The sequence below is a fragment of the Channa argus genome, chromosome 14 (genome assembly GCF_033026475.1).
Source record: "Channa argus isolate prfri chromosome 14, Channa argus male v1.0, whole genome shotgun sequence".
Classification (NCBI taxonomy): domain Eukaryota; kingdom Metazoa; phylum Chordata; class Actinopteri; order Anabantiformes; family Channidae; genus Channa; species Channa argus.
This window is the reverse complement of record NC_090210.1, coordinates 4,103,293-4,125,694: the sequence shown is the minus strand read 5'-3', so window position 1 is coordinate 4,125,694 and position 22,402 is coordinate 4,103,293. Positions and strand designations below refer to the sequence as shown.

Sequence of the window (22,402 nt, the reverse complement as noted above, 5' to 3'; positions counted from 1 at the left end):
CATACTTCGTCGTGTTCTCGTGTGTAGTCCACTTGTTGCTGGTCATTCATTATGCAGTGGCGACTGTCCACGTTGTTGAGCTTAAAGCTGATGACAGCAAACCTAAATTGTTCTTCCTTCAATTATGCGTTTATGATGTGGTGTGTTACATCACTGTCTTCACTATGTTTATGACAGGTCAATTTAGTCGGCATTTTGCTTTGATCACTTGTACGATTGTGTTCAGCTTTTTTTTTTTTTTAACTAACTTACACTCACGTTTCATCCTATCGTGTTGCATATAATTACACCAGTCTGCCTGTTTTGCAGCGACAGGGCGTAAACCAACAAAAGACAAGATACTAGAGGTTTGGCTTTAAATGATGGCCTGTTTCATAAAGTGGATTGACCCAATTTAAGTAAGGGGGGGTCTACTGTTAGGTGGAGGAAAGAAGTGAGGTATTAACTCATGTTGTGTGAAATACTTATAAGTCTGCCTTTATTATTTAACAAACCACATTGCAACAATGACCCATCTCTTCCCCTCTTCTTACAGCAGATACGCTAAGAAAGCAAGAAAGAATGGAGTTGTAAATTGGATACATAGTGGAACATAATTTTCTTGCATCCTGCTGGAGCTGTGTTTTTCGATGTGGGCGTTCACAGATAACAGGATTTCAAGTGAAATTGAATGATGGCATCAGCTTGGGTTAATTCTTGTGACGATGACGAGAGGCAACAAGCAAGATCTTCTTTCTGTGAGGTAAGCACAACCAAGTAGAACGTCAGACGTTTGTGTAGAACAATAACAGACTTTTTTTTCACTCATGAAAGTGTTTTTAGGGGCCAACTGTCTGGTGTCAGTATCTCCCCTCTCTGGTGTTGAGGGGGAGTAATGTGTGACACTTTGGCCCAGCTGTTTGTGTTTGTAAGATTCCCTGTTGAATTGTTATGCCCTTCTTTTCTTAAATTCTAGCAATCAGGTTTAAGATTTTTATTTTTTTTTTTTTGAATGGATGAGAGTGATGGTTCTAGCTAAAGGGCGAAAAAGACAAGTCTCTGTTGTAGAATAGCATTTAATGAGATTTAAAATTTCTATCAATCTTGTGACTGCTGGAAGTGGCAGGAGACAGTGGCATGTAAGGAGTTTTTGCAATTTTTTTTAAGCTGCAATTCCTGTGATACCAGACACTAGCTACTGCTTCTCTGAAAGCTTGTTGCCTGAACCCCTGCAACCCCATTCTCTTAAACTCTTTCAAAGTTATTTATAGAATCTGTATGCTCTCGTTTCCTTTATTGGCTTTAATCTAATATTCATTGTTCACTTAAGCCTCCGTGCTCCTATGGATGAACTGAATTTTCGATGGTTAGACAGAAAACAGGACAGCAAAGCCTTAACAAGATATTAATCATTGGTATGTACAGTATTATGTCATTTATTTTTATTTTATTTAGAGAAAGACCACCTTTATGTAGGATAATAAAAAGCCTGATGGTGTTTTAAACAAAGCATAACTCTGCAGACAACATGCACAGAAGCCCACATTGTTTAGAACTAATTCTAAATTCATACTGTGGAAACTCATTTTTTTGTTTGTTTGTTTGTTTTTGTTTAAAAATATTTTTTTTAATTTTAATTCTCAAAGCCAAGAAATTAGATCCTGTTTCGTTACGACCATTTTGATACATCCTCTTCTAACCACGTTTTAATAAATTCTTTCAATAATTGATGTGGAAAATTGTTTCAGTTAAATATTTGTAAATTACTTGATTTTTTTTTTTTTTTTTTTTTTTTTTATTTATCCATCACATCAAACAAATTATCTTCCCTTGTTGCGAAACGCATTTTTGTTTAAAAAAACCGTAACGTTTGAGAAAAAAGCCCCAGTACAGTGAAGTCAGTGGAACTCCTTTTTAGCAGTCTTTCTAATACCGCTACCACACAAACCAATTCATGTGCTAATTTTGAGCCGGAAACCCCCCTGGAGTCTCTGGTCCTGGGATTTTCTGGAAATGAAGACACTGAATTTAATCACTATCCTGAATTTCCTGAGTGGGTGTGTGTGGTGGTGGTGGTGGTGGTGGTGGTGTTTGTTTTATTTTTTTGAATGTGTGTGGGGTGTCCAACTTGTGATGATCTTAGTTGACAGAAATCAGTCAAGAAGTGTTAAATAATGCTAAATAGATGTGGCTTTTTTTGTCCTGTAGAAAACATGGCCTTGTTGCTATTGTAAATAAGAAGGAGGGATTTTAACAAGGGGGTAGGACACTGTGTCAGGCCGAAAGATGCCCATTGCCATTGTCCTGTATGAATAGATAATAATATTTGGTGAAGTTTATTTTGCTTATTTTATCACACTTTTAAGTCTGTCTCTCAGAAACATAATTATTTAAAAAAAAAGGCCTCTGTGAGTTATGTTTCTCTGTTGTCTCCTGATATTGTGCTGGAAAAATATTATATGCATTTTATGAATCAGGCCTTTGGCTTTTGCTAGTGGTTTCCTCTACACTGGTGTCTTTGTCCCTTTATCAGATGAATAGTGTACACGATTGTGAAATTGTAGCTGAAGTCAAATAGCAGGCAGAGGTGGCTTAATGTTTTTGGTTACTACTTTGATTTATTTGGTCACATGCAGTTTGCAGGTCATTTCTGATTGTGTGCAGATATATGTCTGTGGTAGGTTTTTCTGCATTAATATTGGTGTGTTTAAAGTATCAAACTATATCTTTTACTATATTTATTAATCTGGAACTCTAGAGATGTACACAAGTAGCTTTTTTTTAAAAACCAAAACACTTGCACAGAGCAACCTTGCAATCTTGCAACCTGCAATCTTGGCCTCATTAAAGCCTGTCTGTCTTTTATGGAACCCTCTATACAGGCATCATATGACAAACTAATAACAATCAGAAAGGAAAATTGACCTTAAATTAGATAGAAAAAGTCTTACTTCCTGTTGGCTTATGAGTGTGTCTGGGATGTCTCGAGGGAAAACATTAGAGATGGTCCTTATTCTTGTTCAGTGCTTAGTGTCATCTTAAATGAAAAAGTTTGCAGTTCTATATGTCTTGTTTAAATAAACTCCCTTTTTTACAGTGACTGTTGTTTTTCTTTTGTCAGAATATTTTGCACTTTTGAAAGCATAGTTAATTTTTCTAATTCACTACACATTATGTCATATTCAGCAAAATTTCTCTCATCTGTCTGCAGTTTGATAGTTGAAAGAGCAGTTGGTTTACTGGTTTAATACTGGTTTGATTTTCCCCCTTTCCTCCTGGCCACATGCCAAAGTGGGCAAGACTCTGAATTCTGGGGGGCATTGTAATGCAAACCCAACTAAGGGTTGTTGTGGATTGATTTAAGTGCCGATACAAGTGTAGACAAACTAGTGCCCAAATTATGGACTATACATCTAAAGAGTAAAATGACTTTTTTTTTAAATCTAAAACATCAAATAGTTATGCCTTAATTTGTTGTTCCACAACTACACGTGCACTGTCAGTATGACTAAAAAAACTATTTTGGTTTATTTATGTTACATTATTAGCTGAAAGTCTGCTCAAAAAAATCTGCACTGTTGTTGTTGACAAGATACTATTAAGTGTAAAAAAAATTTAAATCAGACTCCAAATGGTCACCTAACTTCCATCACTTCCCTTTTAGTAGCCAGCTATAATTAATTTATTTTTAACAAATCAAACTCGGACTTTTGATCACTATGCAATTTCTTTTTAACTGCCTCCCTCTCGTGAACATAATTCCTAGATATTCTATGGGATAACAAGCTTGTAAAGTGTCTCAACTACTTGCATCAAGGTTTACAGGACTGGTACATCTTAAGGTGGCTAATATAGCCAGCCACATCTCTTTTGTGCACTTTGTAGTAACTCTCCTTCCACAAATACATTTTTTACACATCATGAAGCCCATGAAGAGCCCAGGTTTACCTGCTTACCACTGCATACACAGACAGTGGCAGCGTCAGTGGCATTATCGTTTACACACCATCCCACGTTTGTGTATGACCCCCCAAAAATATGCCGGATTGCATCACGCTCTTACGAGTGGCAATTTCTGACGACTTGCTCACCAAATTCATCTAATCATTGTAGGCTATGTGAGGGCACCTTGTTGAGTAGGCATATGCATAGTTACAAGTAAACACATCTGAGACCTAACTGAACCACAAGTACAGATGCAACATTTGTCACAGATTTAACACGTTTAAGGAGTAAAGGTGCAAATGCAGTTTAAGAAGAGTGGTATGCCTGAATACACCATGCGTCTACATAGGTTGAGTAATTATACTCCAAACCCTGTCTTGCATTACTAGGCTGCAATGCTCAGGCTTCACCAGTGGCCCTGTATATCATTACCTTAGGCTTTTCACAGTTAAGTGCTTAGTTTGAATGGGATGCAGTGTAGAATTTAGCAGCCCACAGAGAACTTGGTTTCTTCACATTTAAAGGCTGTGTGCTTGTCTGACATTTTTAGAGATAATGCTTGTAATGTGTCAGTGTTATGAAAAATGGAACAAGGTGGAAGTTCCAGTTGTATTTGTGTCACTTGCCTTCAGACGTAAAAATTTGTGTTGTGTAAACCGCTGTGCATGTACAGTGTTTACCCTAAAATGTCTGATGTAAGTGGGTGGGTTTGATTGACCTGCGCTCTCATGATTTTGAGGAAAGTGCTTAAGCGTTTCGACTGAAATGGATGAGGATGGGGTCTTAGATGTAAAACAGTGTCATGCAACTCTATTGCTGTCACTAAGGATGCGAAGGTTTTATTTATACCATAGCCATTAATGATTATGCTTTTCGGCCTAATTCTTTATCTTCTCATATTGATGCCTGATTAATTATTTGTTGGGGGGCTTGCTGGCAAACACAGTTTTATCATTCACACAACTGTTTTTTTGTCTTTATTTTTTTCTTATTTAGTGTACACACTTTTTCTCTCTGACATGACTGCTGCTCCTTCTTTCTTTCTTCTGTTTTCTGTTTGTGTATTCATTATTTGGGGGTCTGTCTGATCTGTCCAACTTGTGTGTATCTCTCAGGTCCAAGCACATTCATTCATACTGAAGACAGAAAGCTTATATTCTTTTAACTCATCAAGAATTCGTTGGATCAATTCATTGGTAGTGTTGGTGTGTTTTTTTTTTTTTTATTTTGGGGGCGGGGTTGACACCAGAACATGGTGCAAATATGTGTCTGCTCTGAGACACAGGCATGGCCCCTGTTCACATCCAAAGCTATCCACCAGAGAAGCAGATGCCTGCTGAAAACTCCAGCTGCCTCACCCACTGTAAATATCAGTCTGGCATTCTGGTGATTCATAAATAGGTGAAAGGCATTCATTTGTGGGCTGGAGAGGATGTGTGTATTTTGATGTGGATGCGCCTTTTTTATATGCTTTCTTTGTAGCCCTTTTGTGACAGGTAATCTCATAATGTTCTTATGTTGATTTCCTTTTAACCTCTTGTCACAGTTAAACCAGAAAATAGTGTTTTCAACTATCAGGTTCACGCCAGGGTACTGCTTTATTTCTCCTTTGTCCTTAATAATAGATTTGTTTTTTTAAATAAAGGGAAACCTTGGAAGGAGATGTGGCTGCTGAATTTATTGACCTGGGATATAACAACAATATTAACCTTGCAAGTGGCAATGATAACACTTCTTGGCATGTGTCTGTCAGGAGTCCCACACCCGCTTCTGTCATCCACATCTAGAGATCAGAGGCTTGGAAATTGCCCCGTGCATTGGCTGCTAAATCAGACCCAGCAGACTGGGATTGGTTTGCCCTAGAGACATGAGGAGAGCAGTGCGCATGCTTTTCAAATATCCAGTTGATCTATTGTTATGTTACCGCAAACACTTGTCTGGGTATGGATTTGCATTTTTCCTAGTTGTGTGAAGGAGCCCAGAGCTCACAGAAACAGACTCCAACATGAAAGTGTTGATATCAGAGAACAGCCAAGTTTGGTTAGACCCAGTAAACCTGTTTTGCTAGATTCATCAAAATACATGGGTGTCAGCTGCACCTGCAGCTCTGTTTCCCAGCCAGCCAAATTAGTGCTGTGGGTCCTTACTCTCTACAATATACACATACTCAGACATATTTAATATACACATACTCCTTATAATGTGCTCGCCAACTCAAGATGGTATTTAAAATATACTTTTGAGTTAAGTAGTTTGTTACTGCTGGTTCCCGTAAAATATTGTTAAAAAGTGGGAAAACTTGGCTGCAAAGAAAGTATTAAAACTCTGGAAAGGACCTAGTGAAACATGCTTTAACTTGGAACTCTCCTCCAGGCACAAATTATATTTGCAATGAATGTTCATCCTGTCAAATACTCAGAGCAACTGGATGGGATGTTGGTGGTTTGAAGTTGGTTTGAATGAACCTTTTTTTTTTTTTTTTTTTTTCTTTGTGGCTTGGCTGCAACAGCTGTATCATGTGGCTAAGCTGTTAAGACTTAGATATTCCTCTTTTGATGAAAACGAGTCAGGTGTGCACAATTTTTATCTTCACAAGTGGACAGGTTCAAATGTACTGATTATTTTAATTTGTAATTCACGTAGATTTTCTGACATTTTACTCACATATTTGCTTAGGCAGAGAGAGAGTGTGAATGCAAGCTCATCAAATTCCTCGCATTGTGGGGGGTGGAAAGTGTGTGCTTTGTTGGGGGAAGGGGGAGACTTTGACACAGGGTGAGGAGAAAAATAATTTTTTTCAGTGTTGAAATGCAAGAACTTGTACTGAGTCGCTCCTGAAATTTGTACTGCAAGAGGGAATATGATATGCAGAGATCTTATTAAAAGTGCATGTGGAGTTGCCACACGATACCTCAAAGGTGTGAGTCTATTAATAGCCAGTAAGAACAGGAGTGGGTCTGAAAAGCGCTCTGGCTTGACATGCTTGACTCTCGTTAGAATTTGGTACCACAACCTGAATGTCCAAACTGTACAGCCACTAATATTTCTCAAAAGCCCATTATCCTTTAAACGAGGACAAAATTGAACGATTGTCACTTACTAGTAACCTGATACTACTAGTTGTTTCCAGTAAAAAGCCAATTTGTTAGAAGGCTTTTACGTGCCAACTTTTAGTCTCACCGTCTATGGATTTTAGCACAGGGGTTTTCCAGCATTTTTACTTTCAATTTCAAGATTTCATAACTTAATCTTTTTTTCCTCTGTGAGTGTAGAAGTGAAATTAAACCTTCTTAATTAAACTTTCCTCACCCTTGTATCTTTGTGCAGAGTGACCCTCCAGAGCGGAGAAGCTTGTCTGATTCTCCTGCAGCACAATACCCCACAGATGAGGAGCCGTTTTCATGGCCAAGACCCAAAACTGTGCATTTACGTCGCACGTCTCAAGGGTTTGGCTTCACCCTACGTCACTTCATCGTGTACCCACCAGAATCAACCATGCATTGTTTCCCGGTAAATGTCACAATTGCCTTTCTTATTAAACTTCAGGTACTTTTAATGAGTTTCATACACATGAGTTTGGATATATAACACTGAGTCAACAGAAACCTGATATAGTATTTCTATGATCACAAGCAAGAAAGTCACTTAAGTATTTCTTTATACTTCACAGGGGGAAGATCATGGTCACAGAGGTAAGCAGACAAACTTGGCTGTTTTTCCTCATGCATGCACTTCAGCACTGCTGAGTCAGAGTAGTGCCTCTGACTTCTAATGACTCTTAATCCTTCCACTCTTTGGCTCTTTTTTGCTTCCTTTGCGACAAGAACAATGTAGCTTCTGTGTATCACTAACCTTTGTGGAGACAGAAAGGTTTGGTCAGCACCACCTGTTTCTGTCCTGTGACCCACCTCTTCATATTATTACACATTGTTCTTACTGCTTTTCTCCCTCACAATGAAACGGGCTGTCAGAAAAAGATGGCATCAGTTTTTTTTTTTTTATTTTATTTTTTTTAGGGTGTGTTTGACCATTTCCCCCTGCTAGCCTCAGCTTACTTTAAAAGGCACACACTTCCTCATGTACTTTTTTAATATTTTAAACATTTTGGCTGTGTTTTTAATGAAACACACTTACTTCCTCAAATTTCGTATTATGAGAAAGGATGTCCCCCAGAGGATCTGTAATAAAATCCGTCAGAAATGACACCTCGGCTTTTATTAAATACAGAACTCCTCAGTTTTGTCTTAAGCCATTCATATTTAGATTAAATATATCTGTAAAGGTTTAATTTTGATGCATTTTCTCGCAAGGTCATATTAGAGGATATAGACTAAAAAGAAGATAATAAAGTAAAGTTAAATAACATAAATAGTGCGCATTTGCTGTAAATAGCTTTGTAAAAATGGAATGTAATAAATATTGTACATGTGCAACAATAATCACTAAAAAGACACAATAATTACTATACAAGATAAAAATAAACATACTAGTATAAGATGAAGGAAGGAAAAAAAGACAATACCAAAACATGTAAATGAACACTATACATGGGGTAGTAGGGCCCACAGTATTCAATGAGCCCTAATATTGAGCCCCCATATTGCATCTTCAATATTGCATTGCACATATCATGTCATATTGCAAAGAACCTACAACAACAAACTCGTGATTCAGATTCTTCTGTACTGAGTTCAGGATTCTAAGAGCCTGTGGAATGAAATTGTTGCAAAATCTGTCTGTTCTGGCTGACCTTTATTATTGCTTTAGAAAGAATTCAGTTCTCTACCTTTAGCAAGCATTGTGTGGTCGATTTAATTTTAAATATATTTTTCCCAGCACGCAGTAACCCATTACAAGATAGAAACATGGTTGATTGAACATGAGACATTTGTTATTATGAAAAATTAAAAACTAAAATATATCATTTACAAAAGTATTCCTATGCTTTTTTGTGGCTTTCCACATTGTAGTCAGGGTGAGACTGTTGGCTTTAGTTTTCCTAGGGATGTGTCTACAGCTTTATTGTAGTTGACCTTTGTCAAATTAAATTGATTGAACATAGTTTTTAAGAGACACACAACTATGAATATAAGATCTCATAAATCAGACGTTGTGTCAGGAAAGATCCTACCTATCCCATCCAAGGTACATTTATCCATTTAAATTGTGTCTATATTCTATAGTATGCAAAATGTGAATGGGACTGGAATGAAAGTGACTTTATGGTACATGTAAGTACCAATATCATTTGTCTTACACATGTAGAAGAAACGCGTTGTTATATGCACAAGTGAACTCTTTAGTAGAGGAAACTACATTTAAACATTTTGTTTAAAACATTTCTTAGAGCTTTCCATCTACACTTAAAGCATTCATCAGTTATTATAAAACATTTTATCTGATGTCTTTGAGTTGTAGTAATGTGATTTTATTACAAGCTTTATTTTGTTAAGAGTAGTTTTTCACACAAGGAAAAAAAAATCATAATCTAATGTGGTGACCTAACAGGAAGACCCATTGATAATTTATATGTCACATGTAACACAATAAGCAGTCAAGCTCAGGTATTTGTCACATGGCTGTTAAACAACCTATCTAAAAGAAATCACAATATTCAGAACTGTTTTAAAACAATAGGTGCCTAGAATCGTTCTTTCTTATGGTATGTGTTAATAATGAGGATATAGCAGGCTGAAATAGTCAAATCAAGTGGGTAGTTACCATCTCTTCATACAAAATTTCCTCTCTGTTTTCCTTGCATTCCTCCGCTGCAGAAAGTACCCATCAGAGCAAATGGAATTGCCTGTAACTTTGGAAATTACCTTACTGGATTGATGATCATTCACATTGGCATGCTTACAGAAATATTAAAGAATCATGGCAGTTACATGATACTGGACACAACCCAGATTGGGCTTAAATTACTACTTTTGGAGGGGGTGATAAAGTAGTCTGCATAGATGCAGACCTATGATCACCTCCAAAAGAATTAGAATAGCAAGGAAAATGTATTTTGCTGAATACAGAAGATTGTCCTCAATTGAGCATTTTTGTGGAACTTGATTCATCAAGTTTTTCCTATAATTGTCTGACAGTGGAATCTTTACTACACTGCTGAAGCACTCCACACTTTAACAAGTCCCTTCCTCTCCTACTCAGCGGTTGTGCTGTGCATAAACCATTACGGTTCTGCTGTGAAAACTCAGTTAGAAGGGAGGGGAGAGAGAGGCTTTTTGTCTCCGCCTCCTAGAGATTGTTTAAATGCACATAAGGTATTATTCTATTAATAGAATGATACTTAGACCAAAATACTTCTATGTAAAATCATACATTCAGAAGCGTCACATAGCTGGAATTGAATAATCTTTTTCAGAAACGCATTCTGCAGTAGTTTGACTATAAAATTTGCAGCCGAATTAGGCTCCTTTGATCCAATCATTGAATATTCAACTATTCAGGGTCAAACCCTACTGAGAACATGTGGTGTAAGATCAAAAGATGAAAGTGGAGAGATTTAAGTTTCAAATAGCATTATTTACTCCTTGATACAAGAAGGTGGCACCTTTTTTGTCTTTACATGAACCAAATGTTATCTGTTCCAAAATGTTATTTGCAACTTATTGGTGTGTTGCTGTGTTTTTTGGTTTGTTTTTTATTTTCTCTTTTGTTTTTTCTTCAAACAAACAGTTCTGATTTCCTTATTTTGGTTTTAGTTCTAGCAGTGGAGTACTGCATTGACAGTATTTTTATTTCTTAAAAAGAAAAAAAAGATAAATCAGCATGAAAACCAGAGAGCTGTGTGTGGGAGAGAAGCAAGGAATTTGAATTTGAGGAAAAAAAGGGAATTAGTCAGGGGCATAGCAAAAAAATGGTCATAGCCATTACAACAGTTTCTCCTGAAAGAAAAAAACTTCTCATTTATTGACTGACTATATTGACTGAATAGGACAGCCCAGGAAAACAACAGCTGAGGTTCGAAGCATTGTGAAGGAAAAACCTAAAAACAACAGTCAGTGACATCCCAAACAACCTCCACAGAGCAGGGGGGAGGGTATCACAATCTAACATTTGAAGAAAACGTCCTGAGCAGAAATGCAGTTATAGAAACACCTAATCAGCAGCAAGCATTGCAAAGTCAGGTTAAATTTGACAAAAAATACAGAGTAACCACAGAAGGTCTTGAATAATGATTAATGACTAACTAACTATTTTAGTATTCTACCAACCAAACAAACTAATCCCTTGCATGGCTGCTTGTAGAGCAGGCTCACTAATATTCATTGATGATATAACTCATGATGGTTCCAGCAAAGTGAATTCAGAAGTGTACAGAGTGTCTGCATTTCCAGAGAAATGCATTATCAATAATTAGGGGGAAGCTTCACCATGGGGCAGGACAATGGGCTAAAACACGTAAAGACTTCTTACGAAGGGAGGGTCAGACTGGCCAACTCAATCACAGACTTTAATCCAATTGAAAATGCAGTTTGTTTAATATAAAGCTTTTGTCCTTTAAATAGTTTTAATGTTATAGAGCGGGTGGTAAAACAGACAAAAGTCACAAGGCACGTTGTAATTGTTAGAAACTCATAGCGATGTTTGAAAAAGAAGAATGGATCAGTGTCAGACATATAAATTGACCATACCCAGGGTATCAGAAGGTTCCTAACAGAAATAATTAGAATATAATCAATAAAAAATTATTCACAAAAGAACTATGAACAGCCATCTGTATTTTATTTGTTATATTTTAGAGTTTGTTTTTATCAATCTACAGTCTCTAAACCATTAAAATGAATTTAGAGCCCTTGCTTTAACCATTGTTTGCCGGGGAAGTAAAATAGAATTTTAAATGTTAAATTAAATAAACTATGTTTATTGTCAAAACATACAGTGTGTGTGCAAAACATGGATTAATGTCTAAAAACATTTATTTATGATTTTTTTCTTGCCTTTTCTTTTTGTCCCTTTTATTGTGCCACACCATCATCAATTCTCTTATTGCGTTAAGAGTCTGCTTCTTCCCAAGACAAAGCTTTTCTGTCATAACTCTAGGATCAGGTTTGTGTGTATTTTGATTTAATGTACCCGTATCAACTATTCCCTGTTTTTCACATTAAGAAAAGGTTCTCTGTTACAACTGTCATTTAGTTTGTGTTGTGTAAAGAAATTACTAGCATTAATTTTGAAAACATTTTATTAAGGCTTTGTTAAATGTTTGGCCATGGCAATTTAGTTCCTACCCACAAATAAATGTGCAATACATTTCACAAAATCTTTATTAACTTTACAGTGAATGAGGATAAACATGAGCCGACTGTGGGCAAATAGTGTTCTTTATTTGCCAAGTGATTAAAATAGTACAAATGAAACTTGGCAGCATTTGTTAAACAGGCTTTTCTCTGTTTTTAAAGGAATGCACCAGCCTCTCTTTACCGAACACAGTTGATGCCTTATGCATTTATCTTAGAAAATCCTGCAAACAAGGCATTTCCCAAGATATCTGCACTATTTCATTCAATCTTATTGGGTGCAAACTGCATTTGTTACTGTAGGTGGCTGTAAGTCTGTATCGTTTGTATAGTTGGATGGTGCTTGAAAGTGTGAAGATATTTTTGTGTCCAGAGCAGACTTGTAGAGTGAAGATAAAACTAGTCAGATTGAGTTAGAGTACAAAGCACCATTGGACATTATGATCAATTACTGTGCATTCAAATGTATATTTTAGGGAGTAAAAAATATCAATGTCATGTTTTTTTCCATATATTATTTAATTTTCCTCAGTGTGTCAAAGCAAAGAGTGACCGTACATGTCAAGTAATATGGTGAATTTCTTTGCTTCATTTATTAATTTTTCAACAACTCTGTGGGCAAACTAGATGTAATCCTATTATCTGCCACAAGAGGGAACATGTCTCATAAGGGTGGTTGTAAAGGAGAGCATTACATAATGTGACTCCCCAGGATGTTGCTCTGCATGAGTAATCTTGTGTGGATGAGAAAAATGGAAACACAAGTGTGAAGAGTTTTTATTGATGAATTAACTGCTTATTAAAGTTAATCCTACTTGTATTTTGGTGTCTCTATTTACTTAACACAAAATGCTTACTATGTAAAAATATTTTTGAAAAACATTTAGCATTTAAATATGTTGGTAACATTGTGACTGTTGACTTTAAGAGTTATAACTTCTTTAACTGACAATGCTAGAATTTTTCATTACCTTATTCTATTATCATGTGTGTTTAAAATGCTTGGCCTTTCCATTCACTGTAGTGAGCCATCGTGCGCTGACTTACTATCAGAATGTAAACTACTGGGGGAAGATTTTAGCCACTCTTTGGCTGTGCCCAGAGCTATTTCTCAGTTTATAAGAAAAGAGTGGGAGTTGTGCAGCTGAGCACACTGTCACTCTACCTTCTTAGTCCCTTTTCTTTCACCCCCTTCTTTCACAGCTGCTAGGAGACAGGAGCAGCATTAGCAAACAGGGTTTCATCTCTTCAGTTGCTTTCATCCACCTTCTCTAAAACCACACAATTGGACCCCATTGGGATTACTTTTTGCGGAACCAATTAAAGAATATGTCCATTCCAAACTGTTGCAATGTGGGCAAGCTTTGGCAAGAGCACAGCGTGTTCGTCTGTCATAATGTTGATTCACATGCTTGCAAATCTTGTGATAACCCTCCTGGTTTATCTTATCCACCAATCTCTCTTTGCACTGAAATGTCATGAATTGCTCACTCTTGTTCTCGTTTGTAGGTTATGGGGTTGTTGTTTTGCACTTTTCAACTTGGTGAAAGTAAAAGGTTGTGAATGGATTCACAATATTCTGCTGCTGTATTGAAACTTTTCATTCACTTAAGCAAAAAATGGTTAAAAGCATTAAAAGACCACAAAGCCAAAAGAAATCATTTAAGGAAGTGGGATGTTTGGTTTATGTGTAGAAATGGAGGCACAGTGCAGTTTTGGATTTTGCAAGTCAAACGCCCAACAATTTTCATGTTTTAGTGGGTGAAACATGGGTTTGCATCAACAACCAGTAGCAAACTCCTTATATGTTAATTAATACTTGCCAAAAATGTCAGTTTTTAAGTGTATAACTTTCAAAATATGATGAGGAACATATCTCCAATAATGTAAACAAAATGGCCATATTATGTAAAGAAGGCAAAATGTGTGTGAGAAGTCAGTGAAGATGTATCTGTGGAAAAATTGATTCCTCTGATAGTATTTGCTCAGCACATATATTTGTGAATTTTCTTTGTAACTGGGCTCGGATGGGGAAACGTTACCATATGAAAAACAGTATTTTGGCTTTGGGTTCAGTTTTGTTGTTACACATCTATTAAGCCATACAAAAAAATCCACAATACACAATAAATACCAGTAAAGCTTCTATGACGTCCAGTACTGCAAGCAAATTACGCAATCCACACTCCCCTCGTATTTGTTGCTTTTTGCTGCCCAGAGTAACGACAAACTTTGAAGCTCCAGTGTTCCAACTGTCATTAGCAGGAGAGTTTCTGGTAATAAAGAAAAGAAAAGAATGTCTGTTCCTGTGTTTGTGTTTGAGTTATTATAGTGGGTGACCAGATAACAGTGTACTTTTTATACTTTGTATGTGTTTGCTTTGTGTACTGCCTGCATAATTCATAGTATTCTCTTTACTATTATTAGGGAGACCGCGGAATAGGTTGGAACCAATGGACACCATTTTTGTGAAGCAAGTCAAGGAAGGTGGCCCTGCTCATGCAGCTGGGCTTTCCACTGGTAACAATCAATCATTAATCAATCAGTCTACTTAACTAACTAAAACCTGCTAGGATCTAAATGTTAAGTTATTTTCACATTACTACAACAGAGGTTTAATTCTGGCAATGACGCAACAAAAAAACATAAACGCTTCCTCTAAGCTATCGGACTGATGTTTTAGTGTGTTGCAAGTTAATCGGGAAAAATGCAAGGTATGCAGTTTTGGGTAGTGGCCTAACAGTATTCCTGCTGTGAAGCAAAACATTAGCCTGAGCGTGTACGTTATAGAAAGTGCTCGTTTTTTTTCTTTCTTTATTATGTAGCTACCGCATAGAATTTTTATGATTTAGTAGATTAAGGAAACCTACAACATAGACACTGTAATCTGTGCATGGTTTTAGCATGTATGTGTGTTTCTTTTTTCCTCTTCGGATACGAACATGGGCTTCGGCAAACAACTTAGAATCTTCAACTACACATGTTTAATATTGGCATCATTGCAACTGTGTTTTTTTTATTGCTGTTAGGTGATCGCATAGTGAAAGTGAATGGAGCAAGCATCATTGGAAAAGCCTATTGTGAGGTTATATGCTTGATCCAAGACAGGTGAGATTTGATATTTTTATGGAAAGTTGTGTTTAGTTGGTACTTTTTCCCTGTTTTAAATCTCTTCTTCTTCCCCAACAGTGGTGACTTTCTTGAACTTTGTGTGATGCCAAAAGATGAGGATATTCTTCAGCTGGTAAGTTTCTCTTTACATTCCTGTTTCTTTTCCTAGTTTTGACCTTGCCAAGACACTTTACTTGAGTATTTTCTGTTATATCTGTTCTCACTGAGCTGCTCTAGATAAGAATGTTGGGAATAAAGTCATAAGTTGCAGACAGCCCACCTATCCCATCAGAGCTCTTTATCTAGGCCTCCTAATCAGGCCAGAGCTAAATTTCTGCGTCCGAAAACTGCTGCTTCTGCTACTGTTAAAATGGCCTAGTTTGAGTGCTAGAGTTAAAATTTAGTTCAGCTTCAATTCATACACAGTGCAAACATAATAGATGGTAATAAAGCAAATAATATAAAGCAATGATCATATAGCCTATATGTTTACTTAAATGTGGTACAAAAGTATATTTCACAAAACATTTTCTTCAAATGTGCAACTGTACAATGTAGACCTACACTAAACAGTGGAGTAGCAGAGACATTGCTGTGCTTGTTTTTCAAATCCTCAGCAAAGTTAGGCCACATGGATCATGGATGTGGAGGTCGGTGGTACGTGCACCAGGTTCTTGATTGCTATCAACATAATTGCAGAATTTAAAGAGATTCTATTATTTGTGGTCAAGTAATTGGTTATATCTGTATTACTGTTTTTTTTTTTTTTTTTAGAGTTATACAGTACATTTGGCTGATGTAGAGCATCAGAAAGAAAAAATAACAACATGCATGTGTTGCATTTACCCAAATAAGTGCAGAGATGTGCGCTCATACCAGTGTGCACTTGTAGATTAAACCATACTTGACAGTCTTATCATCACACTTTAATGGAGGCAGCTGTTGGCAGTCATTATGCACTCTGTGCATGGGGTAAAAGCAAAGGTGCACTCATCTGGTCCATACTATAGCAAATGTGCTTTTTGTCAGTATGCCGAGGAACCCCTTTATTATAAATTGTTGAAATGCGAGAGTCAAAATGTTTGTTTCAACTGAACTTTTCCCCTGTGGATCCTTAATTGCTGCATTGAATCAGCATAATTAACTTGATAGGTGCTTCGGGTATCGTTGAGGAGTACAGCAGCCAGAAAAGCCATATCAATTTATATGATGCACCCTGACTCCTGAAAATGTTAAAGCAGTCTTGTTTCTAATATATTTAAAACAGAATATCAGCCCTCTTTATAATTTACAGGAAATTCTAACATAAGTCAATTAAAATTTGAGGTTCATTTTCTCAGAAATGTTAATATTCACATAAATGTTTTCTTTGATTTATTATTAGTCCACCACTCATTAACGTTAGGTCCTCTCTATCTGACTCCCATTGTACGTATTTACACACTCTTCAATTTTTTTTTTTTTACATTATGATGCCACGAGTAATACTATTCCTCAGTTATGGCCAGTAGTCACACAAAAAAAAAATCTCTTAACACATATAATCAGACAGTTAAAGGTTGCCAATAAAAACGAGGATTATCCGAGATGCAAGCCGATGACATGACACTGTAGGAGGCAGCACACACCGACTGCTTGGAAACAGGCAGCAGTTGCTTAGCAAAGAGATGAATAGGGTGTACATTCAGGCAGCAGAAAAGGGAGGGAACTCTACACTAGGAAAGCAGAGGAAATACATAGCAGGGGGGAAACAGGGGAACAGTATGAATGATGAGCTTAAACCAGTAGATGAAATCAGCTGACTGTCCCGTGTTTTGAAGGTTGATGCTCAGAGAAAATGAGAGAGAAGGAAGGAGTGGGAGGGGGAGATGTACCATCACAGCTGAATGTATAATAAGCAGCTGCTGCTGTTATGTGAGCACAAGCAGAGGGAGGGAGAGAGTGACATAGACTGGAGGCACCTTGTTCCGTTACCGTAATATTCTGGCTGAAGATGGATAGAACCATGGCGACTTAACGGCAGCATGAGAGGCGAGCTTCTGCTCTTGCCACCTCATCCAGGACAGACTGGCACAGGCAGGTCGTAATACGGAAACCTTGCTACATCTCTGCTTTTTCATCTCTGTGTACTAATACTGCAGCTCTAGTATATTTTTAGCATGTCAAGCCCAGGCATTGCTGTGGCTGTTTCACATTGTCTCCTTGAATATGTTATGTGTTTTTCAATGTGTGCATTTTACTCTGCTGGCATTTTTTTTCTCTTCTGTCCTTTCTCCTTTTATTTCCTGATGCTCTTGTTTTCACATGCTCTAACGGCAGCCTTTTTTGGTGGAAACTACTAATCTGGTAAGCAAAAAGAAGGCTGGGTCACCACTGGATGTTGACATATGTTGCTTGCTGTCTCATTTTGCATATGTCATGCATGTCGGCATCATCCTCGGAGAATGTACTCAAGGGTTTTTCATTATTACTGTTCAGTTGACTCGATCCACTTTTAAAGAGGCAGTTCTGAGCTGCTGAGCTAAATGTGTAGACTGTAGAAATGGCCGATGGACTCTGCCTGCAGTACCTGTTAGATTGAGCACTCCAGCTGGCATCCAGCTGGCATGTGAGTGAAGCCTCGCCCCTTCGTCATCCTCATTGCCAAGTGTCATTAGTGTGATAAAGGCCCGTGACCTCCGAACTTTGTTGTACACTCATGCTTACAAAGGGAGGAACACAGCCTGCACTGATTGTCATGGCACACACAGGTTTATGTAAGATTGTTATTTGATAACAGCTTATTGTAGGATCAAAGTCCTCATACCTTTACACGTCTCTTACTAGTTGTATGTACAGTATTGGTAAAGCAGCTACATAAAATGAGCCTTACAGCCAAATAGTGAATGCACTGGAACAAGGTATTGCTTTAATTATGTATTTATCAAAAAAAATTGTTAGCAGATAAAGGTATGTAGTATAGATTTTCAAACTTTGGACTATAATCAAGGCAGTCTAAATATAGCACTTGAGAGATTTGCAGTCTCCTGTCTGTCTGAACTTACCATCTTCACTCCGCGGTGGGTAAATGGAAACACTTTTTACCTGTCCACATTTATGTTCATTTGTATGTACATTTTTCTACTACCATCTTTGACCAAATATCTCAAATGCTACTTAATTGTTTGAACTACGGTTACAGTCAATGCTAAAAATGTCAGGTAAATAGTTGGTACACATAAACACCATTCCACATTTATTATATTTTATTTCCCTTATATTGAAAATCAATGTTGGAGTTGGAGTAATGGTGAAAGACTACTGTACCAAAATAACGTAGATGTTGTTTGACAACAATATCCTAAGTATTAGTGGAAATGTTTTCTACTCTGATTGTACACTGTGTACAATCACCTGCAATAGAGCAGTGAATATTACCACCAGAGCACTAAATAAGGAACAGATGAAGACCACTGACACCCCTGAACTGCTAACGCCTCCACATGCTCCAACTGCAACATGCACTACCCACACAAGTCCATCCAGTAGCATTTGTAATAACTTGACTTCAGTGAATGCCCACTCTTGAGTTTCACACACACTTGATAATGCAGGTTGTACTGTATCTTTTGTAACCTCGCTTTGTTGCTCTGTGTCCAGGCCTACTCCCAAGATGCCTACCTCCGTGGCCATAACAGCTACAGCGGAAATGCCCGTCACATTCCTGAACCACCGCAACTATCTTATCCCAGAGTAGACTGTAAGCCTACGGGCATGGCCCAGGCAATGGACCAAGTGGGGCAGGTCTGCAGAGGGCCGACAGCACCTTCTGACCATGGGTACCGCAAGGAAATCACCGTGCCCCCATCTCCTCCTCCTCCTCAATCGTATCCAAAAAGCCAGATGGCAGTGTGCATGCGCAATGATAGCGTGAGAACTGTGTTGGTTCCTCCAGATAAGGCCCATATGGGACGCATGGGTCCAGGACATATGATAGATTTCATGGACCCTGTCTTTGGCAGGGGTAGACCTGGTTCGCTGGCCCAGTATCCTCCCTCACGAAAGGCTGATGTCTACACCAGTGGTCCAGGACTGGTTCCATATGGAGTTCAGGGACCTCCCTACCCACTTAACCATCAAAACATTGATTGGCGCACTTACCAAACATACAGGGAGTACATTGACAACAAAGGAATCCATTCCCATGGTAGTCGGACTATCCAGGAGAGGCTGGACAGTTTACGTGCTGCCAGTCAGACCACCTTTGCTGCTCATCACATTCCTTGGGGAGACTGGGGCCCTAAAGGATTAAGACGGAGGAGTACGTCCCATGAACGCTCGTACCAAGGACCTCCACCCCACTTTCACATTGCCCCTCGTAGTGCCTCGCAGGACCGCATGAGCAGCGCAGAGAGAATTAGCCATGCTAGGAACTGGCCCTCTCGAAGCGTGTCCCAAGATGTCCTGCTGCACAAAGCCCGTCACTCCATAGACTGTGTTGAACCTTCGGAGCTGGCTCGACCAGTTGACAGAAGAGCAGGGTATGGAAGGGCAGACCAAGGTACGAGGCCCAGCAGACAATCTATCCCTAGACATGCAATGGTCTACAGGCCTTCTGTTGGATACAGCGGTGGTATGAGGGCGGCACCAAACCCTGCTCTCTACTCTAAAGGACCAGATTCTCTTCAGACCCGCTCCTCACCCATTCTCTCAGACAGAATCTCACATTTTGGAAAGAGCTCAAGTGCTGAGCGCTCTTTTGCTGACCAAAGATCTTCAGTTAAAGGAAGCCATGCAGGCCACGCTACCCAACAGGTTCCGAGTAGGTTACGGGCTGAAAGCATGCAGCCTTTTGAGGCAGGCAGAGATGCAGCATTGGTAGGACACAGGTCGTCTTCATGCTCTACTCCAAAACAGATTCCTCAAAGGCCCAGTATCCTAAAACCACCCCACCCAGACTCTCAGAATCAGGTCAATGGAAGAAGCCCCACAGAGACCGGGGTTGTTCTGAGGGAGAAGCCATCCTCTGGAATGAACCCCAGCCCTCTGAGGCATCCTTCCTACATCCTGGCTGTAAATGACGAAGGAGCAGATTCCACAACAGATGTTGTGGCATGTTGGCTTCCGAATGACGCACGTCGAGAGATACACATACGCCGCCTGGGGAAGCGTCACAACTCCTGCTCCAGCAACCTAGATGAGTCTCTGGACTCCATTCCATTTATTGGTAAGAGCATAATCCGTTGTAAACTTTGTTTATTCCTCTTGTCATAGTAATGGCGGCAGAAGCATCTGGAACAGTATTAGTCCTGATACTGAAGCTAGTTAATGGGCAGTGACCATTGATGCCAATATAAATCATCAGTAGATTAATAAAAATCCTAATATGGTTCCTGTATCCAAACAGACCACTGTGGCTTCATTGTTAATCTGATTTAGGGTATTACTGGTGTGTTTGTGTGGGCGGGTATAGAGGTGAGGAGATGTTCTCAAATAAATAAATCTTTATTAGACTGGTTTCGTGGCATTCAGACAGGGTTTGTGGGATGTTCAGCGTAACTGGGGTGGGATGAAGGATGGCTTAATCCTTTTGGAATGTACTGGATTTCTCCTCCTCATACATTGTTTTCTCTTCAGAATGGATTGAATTATGATAGAGTAGTCTCATAATGCATTTCCTGGTTATCTCGAAAACAACTCATCATCAGAAGGCAGTTTCAAAAAGGTTTTAACTCCTACTCTCAGAAAGATAGTGATGGCTTTACATCTGTCATATTGCAAAATGTTTTTGTTGCTTCATACTCTTCATATTCTTGCTAAAATTCAAAGTGGGGTATTCAGTGCATTCTGTGTTGTTTTCTTCAGAGAATCTGTCCTAATCAGTTCAGCATTGAGGAATATATTTAGAATTATAAGGAACTGTCAGTGTGTTTGTTTGTGTGCCTTGGTGAGAACATCGATGTAGTGTAGTTACATTGTTAGAGTTTTCAGTATTAGCAGTATTTTGTATTTCTTATACGTTCTTTGGTTGCTTTTGTCAGACTGCATTTATATGTTTAGATTTTTCTATTTCTTTCTTTCTGTCATTTGGTGTCTGCCTCGAATTGTGATACTACATATTGTCGAAAAATGGTGTATATCCTACTATTCACAGTTTAGGTATTCTGTACTATTACTCTGCAGAGAAATGACCAGTCGACCGAACTCAGCATATCTTAACTAAAGAAAACCGTCTGATGGGTGATCTGCTTTTGTTTTTCAAGTGCAAAAGGAACATTTTGCACTTTTCAAGTAGGCTTTAGGGTTGACCTGGGTCACAGGCAGTGGCAGCACTAGTTTTAGTTTGACACATGGCAGGAGAGTTAATTTTGGATTTAACACACAGTGTTTCACAGAAACACATTTTGTTTGAAAATGGCTCCTAATTAACGAATCTCAAATCTTTAGAGCCTTCTTCACCACAAAATCTTTAATTTTGTTGAATGTACACATGGTTGCCAGTAAATCAGTTACAAAAGTGGTACTAATACAACGTGTGCCCATGAGAATATAACATTTATCATTCTGTTAAAATAGTTTTAGAGACACATTAACTGTAGCCTGTAACTTGTGATACTTGATTGTATTGTGATATGCTAAAAGTTGTTGGTAGAAATTTGTCCACCCAATGCAAAGTACATTATACTGGGCCTGTAAACTGCCTTTAATTGTGAGATAATTCAGGCGTTTTTGTGTGAATTTGTTGACAAGCTGAAGCGTGTCAGTGAATTTTCTCATTTTAGTATTTTGAGGTTAGATTTTTTTTGCATATTACTTACTTACTTTTAAGTCATTTGACCCTCTGAATACTGTGCTAAGCTTTTGATGAATGAAATGCCATTTTTGCTGCATCTTTAAGTGGCCCATGTAATGCAGGTTGCTAAGAAGGCATGAAAGCCCAGGTGCAGACAATGCATGCAGTGAAGATGATGCTGAAGACCACAATCTTGGATAGTGCCCCAACTCAGAAGAACAGTGCCCTGATTCAGTAGACCGCTGGGCTGCAATCAATGGCCTGTTCAGTTGTGTGGGGTCATTTGCTCCTATAGCCCAAATAGCTGTATTTATAAATAGGGTTATATGTTGTATCTCTTCTT

At 38.3% G+C, this 22,402-nt stretch overlaps 1 protein-coding gene across 11 annotated transcripts in view; it reads left to right on the top strand.

Moving 5' to 3' along the window:
- The window catches only part of arhgap21b (Rho GTPase activating protein 21b), a 35,267-nt gene that overhangs the window by 673 nt on the left and 12,192 nt on the right, over positions 1-22,402 (top strand). For 3 of the 11 annotated variants that reach the window (XM_067475630.1, XM_067475632.1, XM_067475629.1), the window contains 7 exons: positions 536-742; positions 7,252-7,434; positions 7,595-7,616; positions 14,604-14,696; positions 15,206-15,284; positions 15,366-15,420; positions 18,927-20,493. In XM_067475630.1, coding sequence (XP_067331731.1) covers positions 671-742; positions 7,252-7,434; positions 7,595-7,616; positions 14,604-14,696; positions 15,206-15,284; positions 15,366-15,420; positions 18,927-20,493 — 2,071 coding nt within the window. In that variant the 5' untranslated portion in view covers positions 536-670. Of the gene's footprint in view, positions 1-535; positions 743-7,251; positions 7,435-7,594; positions 7,617-11,935; positions 11,986-14,603; positions 14,697-15,205; positions 15,285-15,365; positions 15,421-16,102; positions 17,634-18,157; positions 18,188-18,322; positions 18,347-18,926; positions 20,494-22,402 lie in introns of those variants that run through there. The other 8 variants (XM_067475633.1, XM_067475631.1, XM_067475638.1 and 5 more) reach the window with 8 other exon arrangements.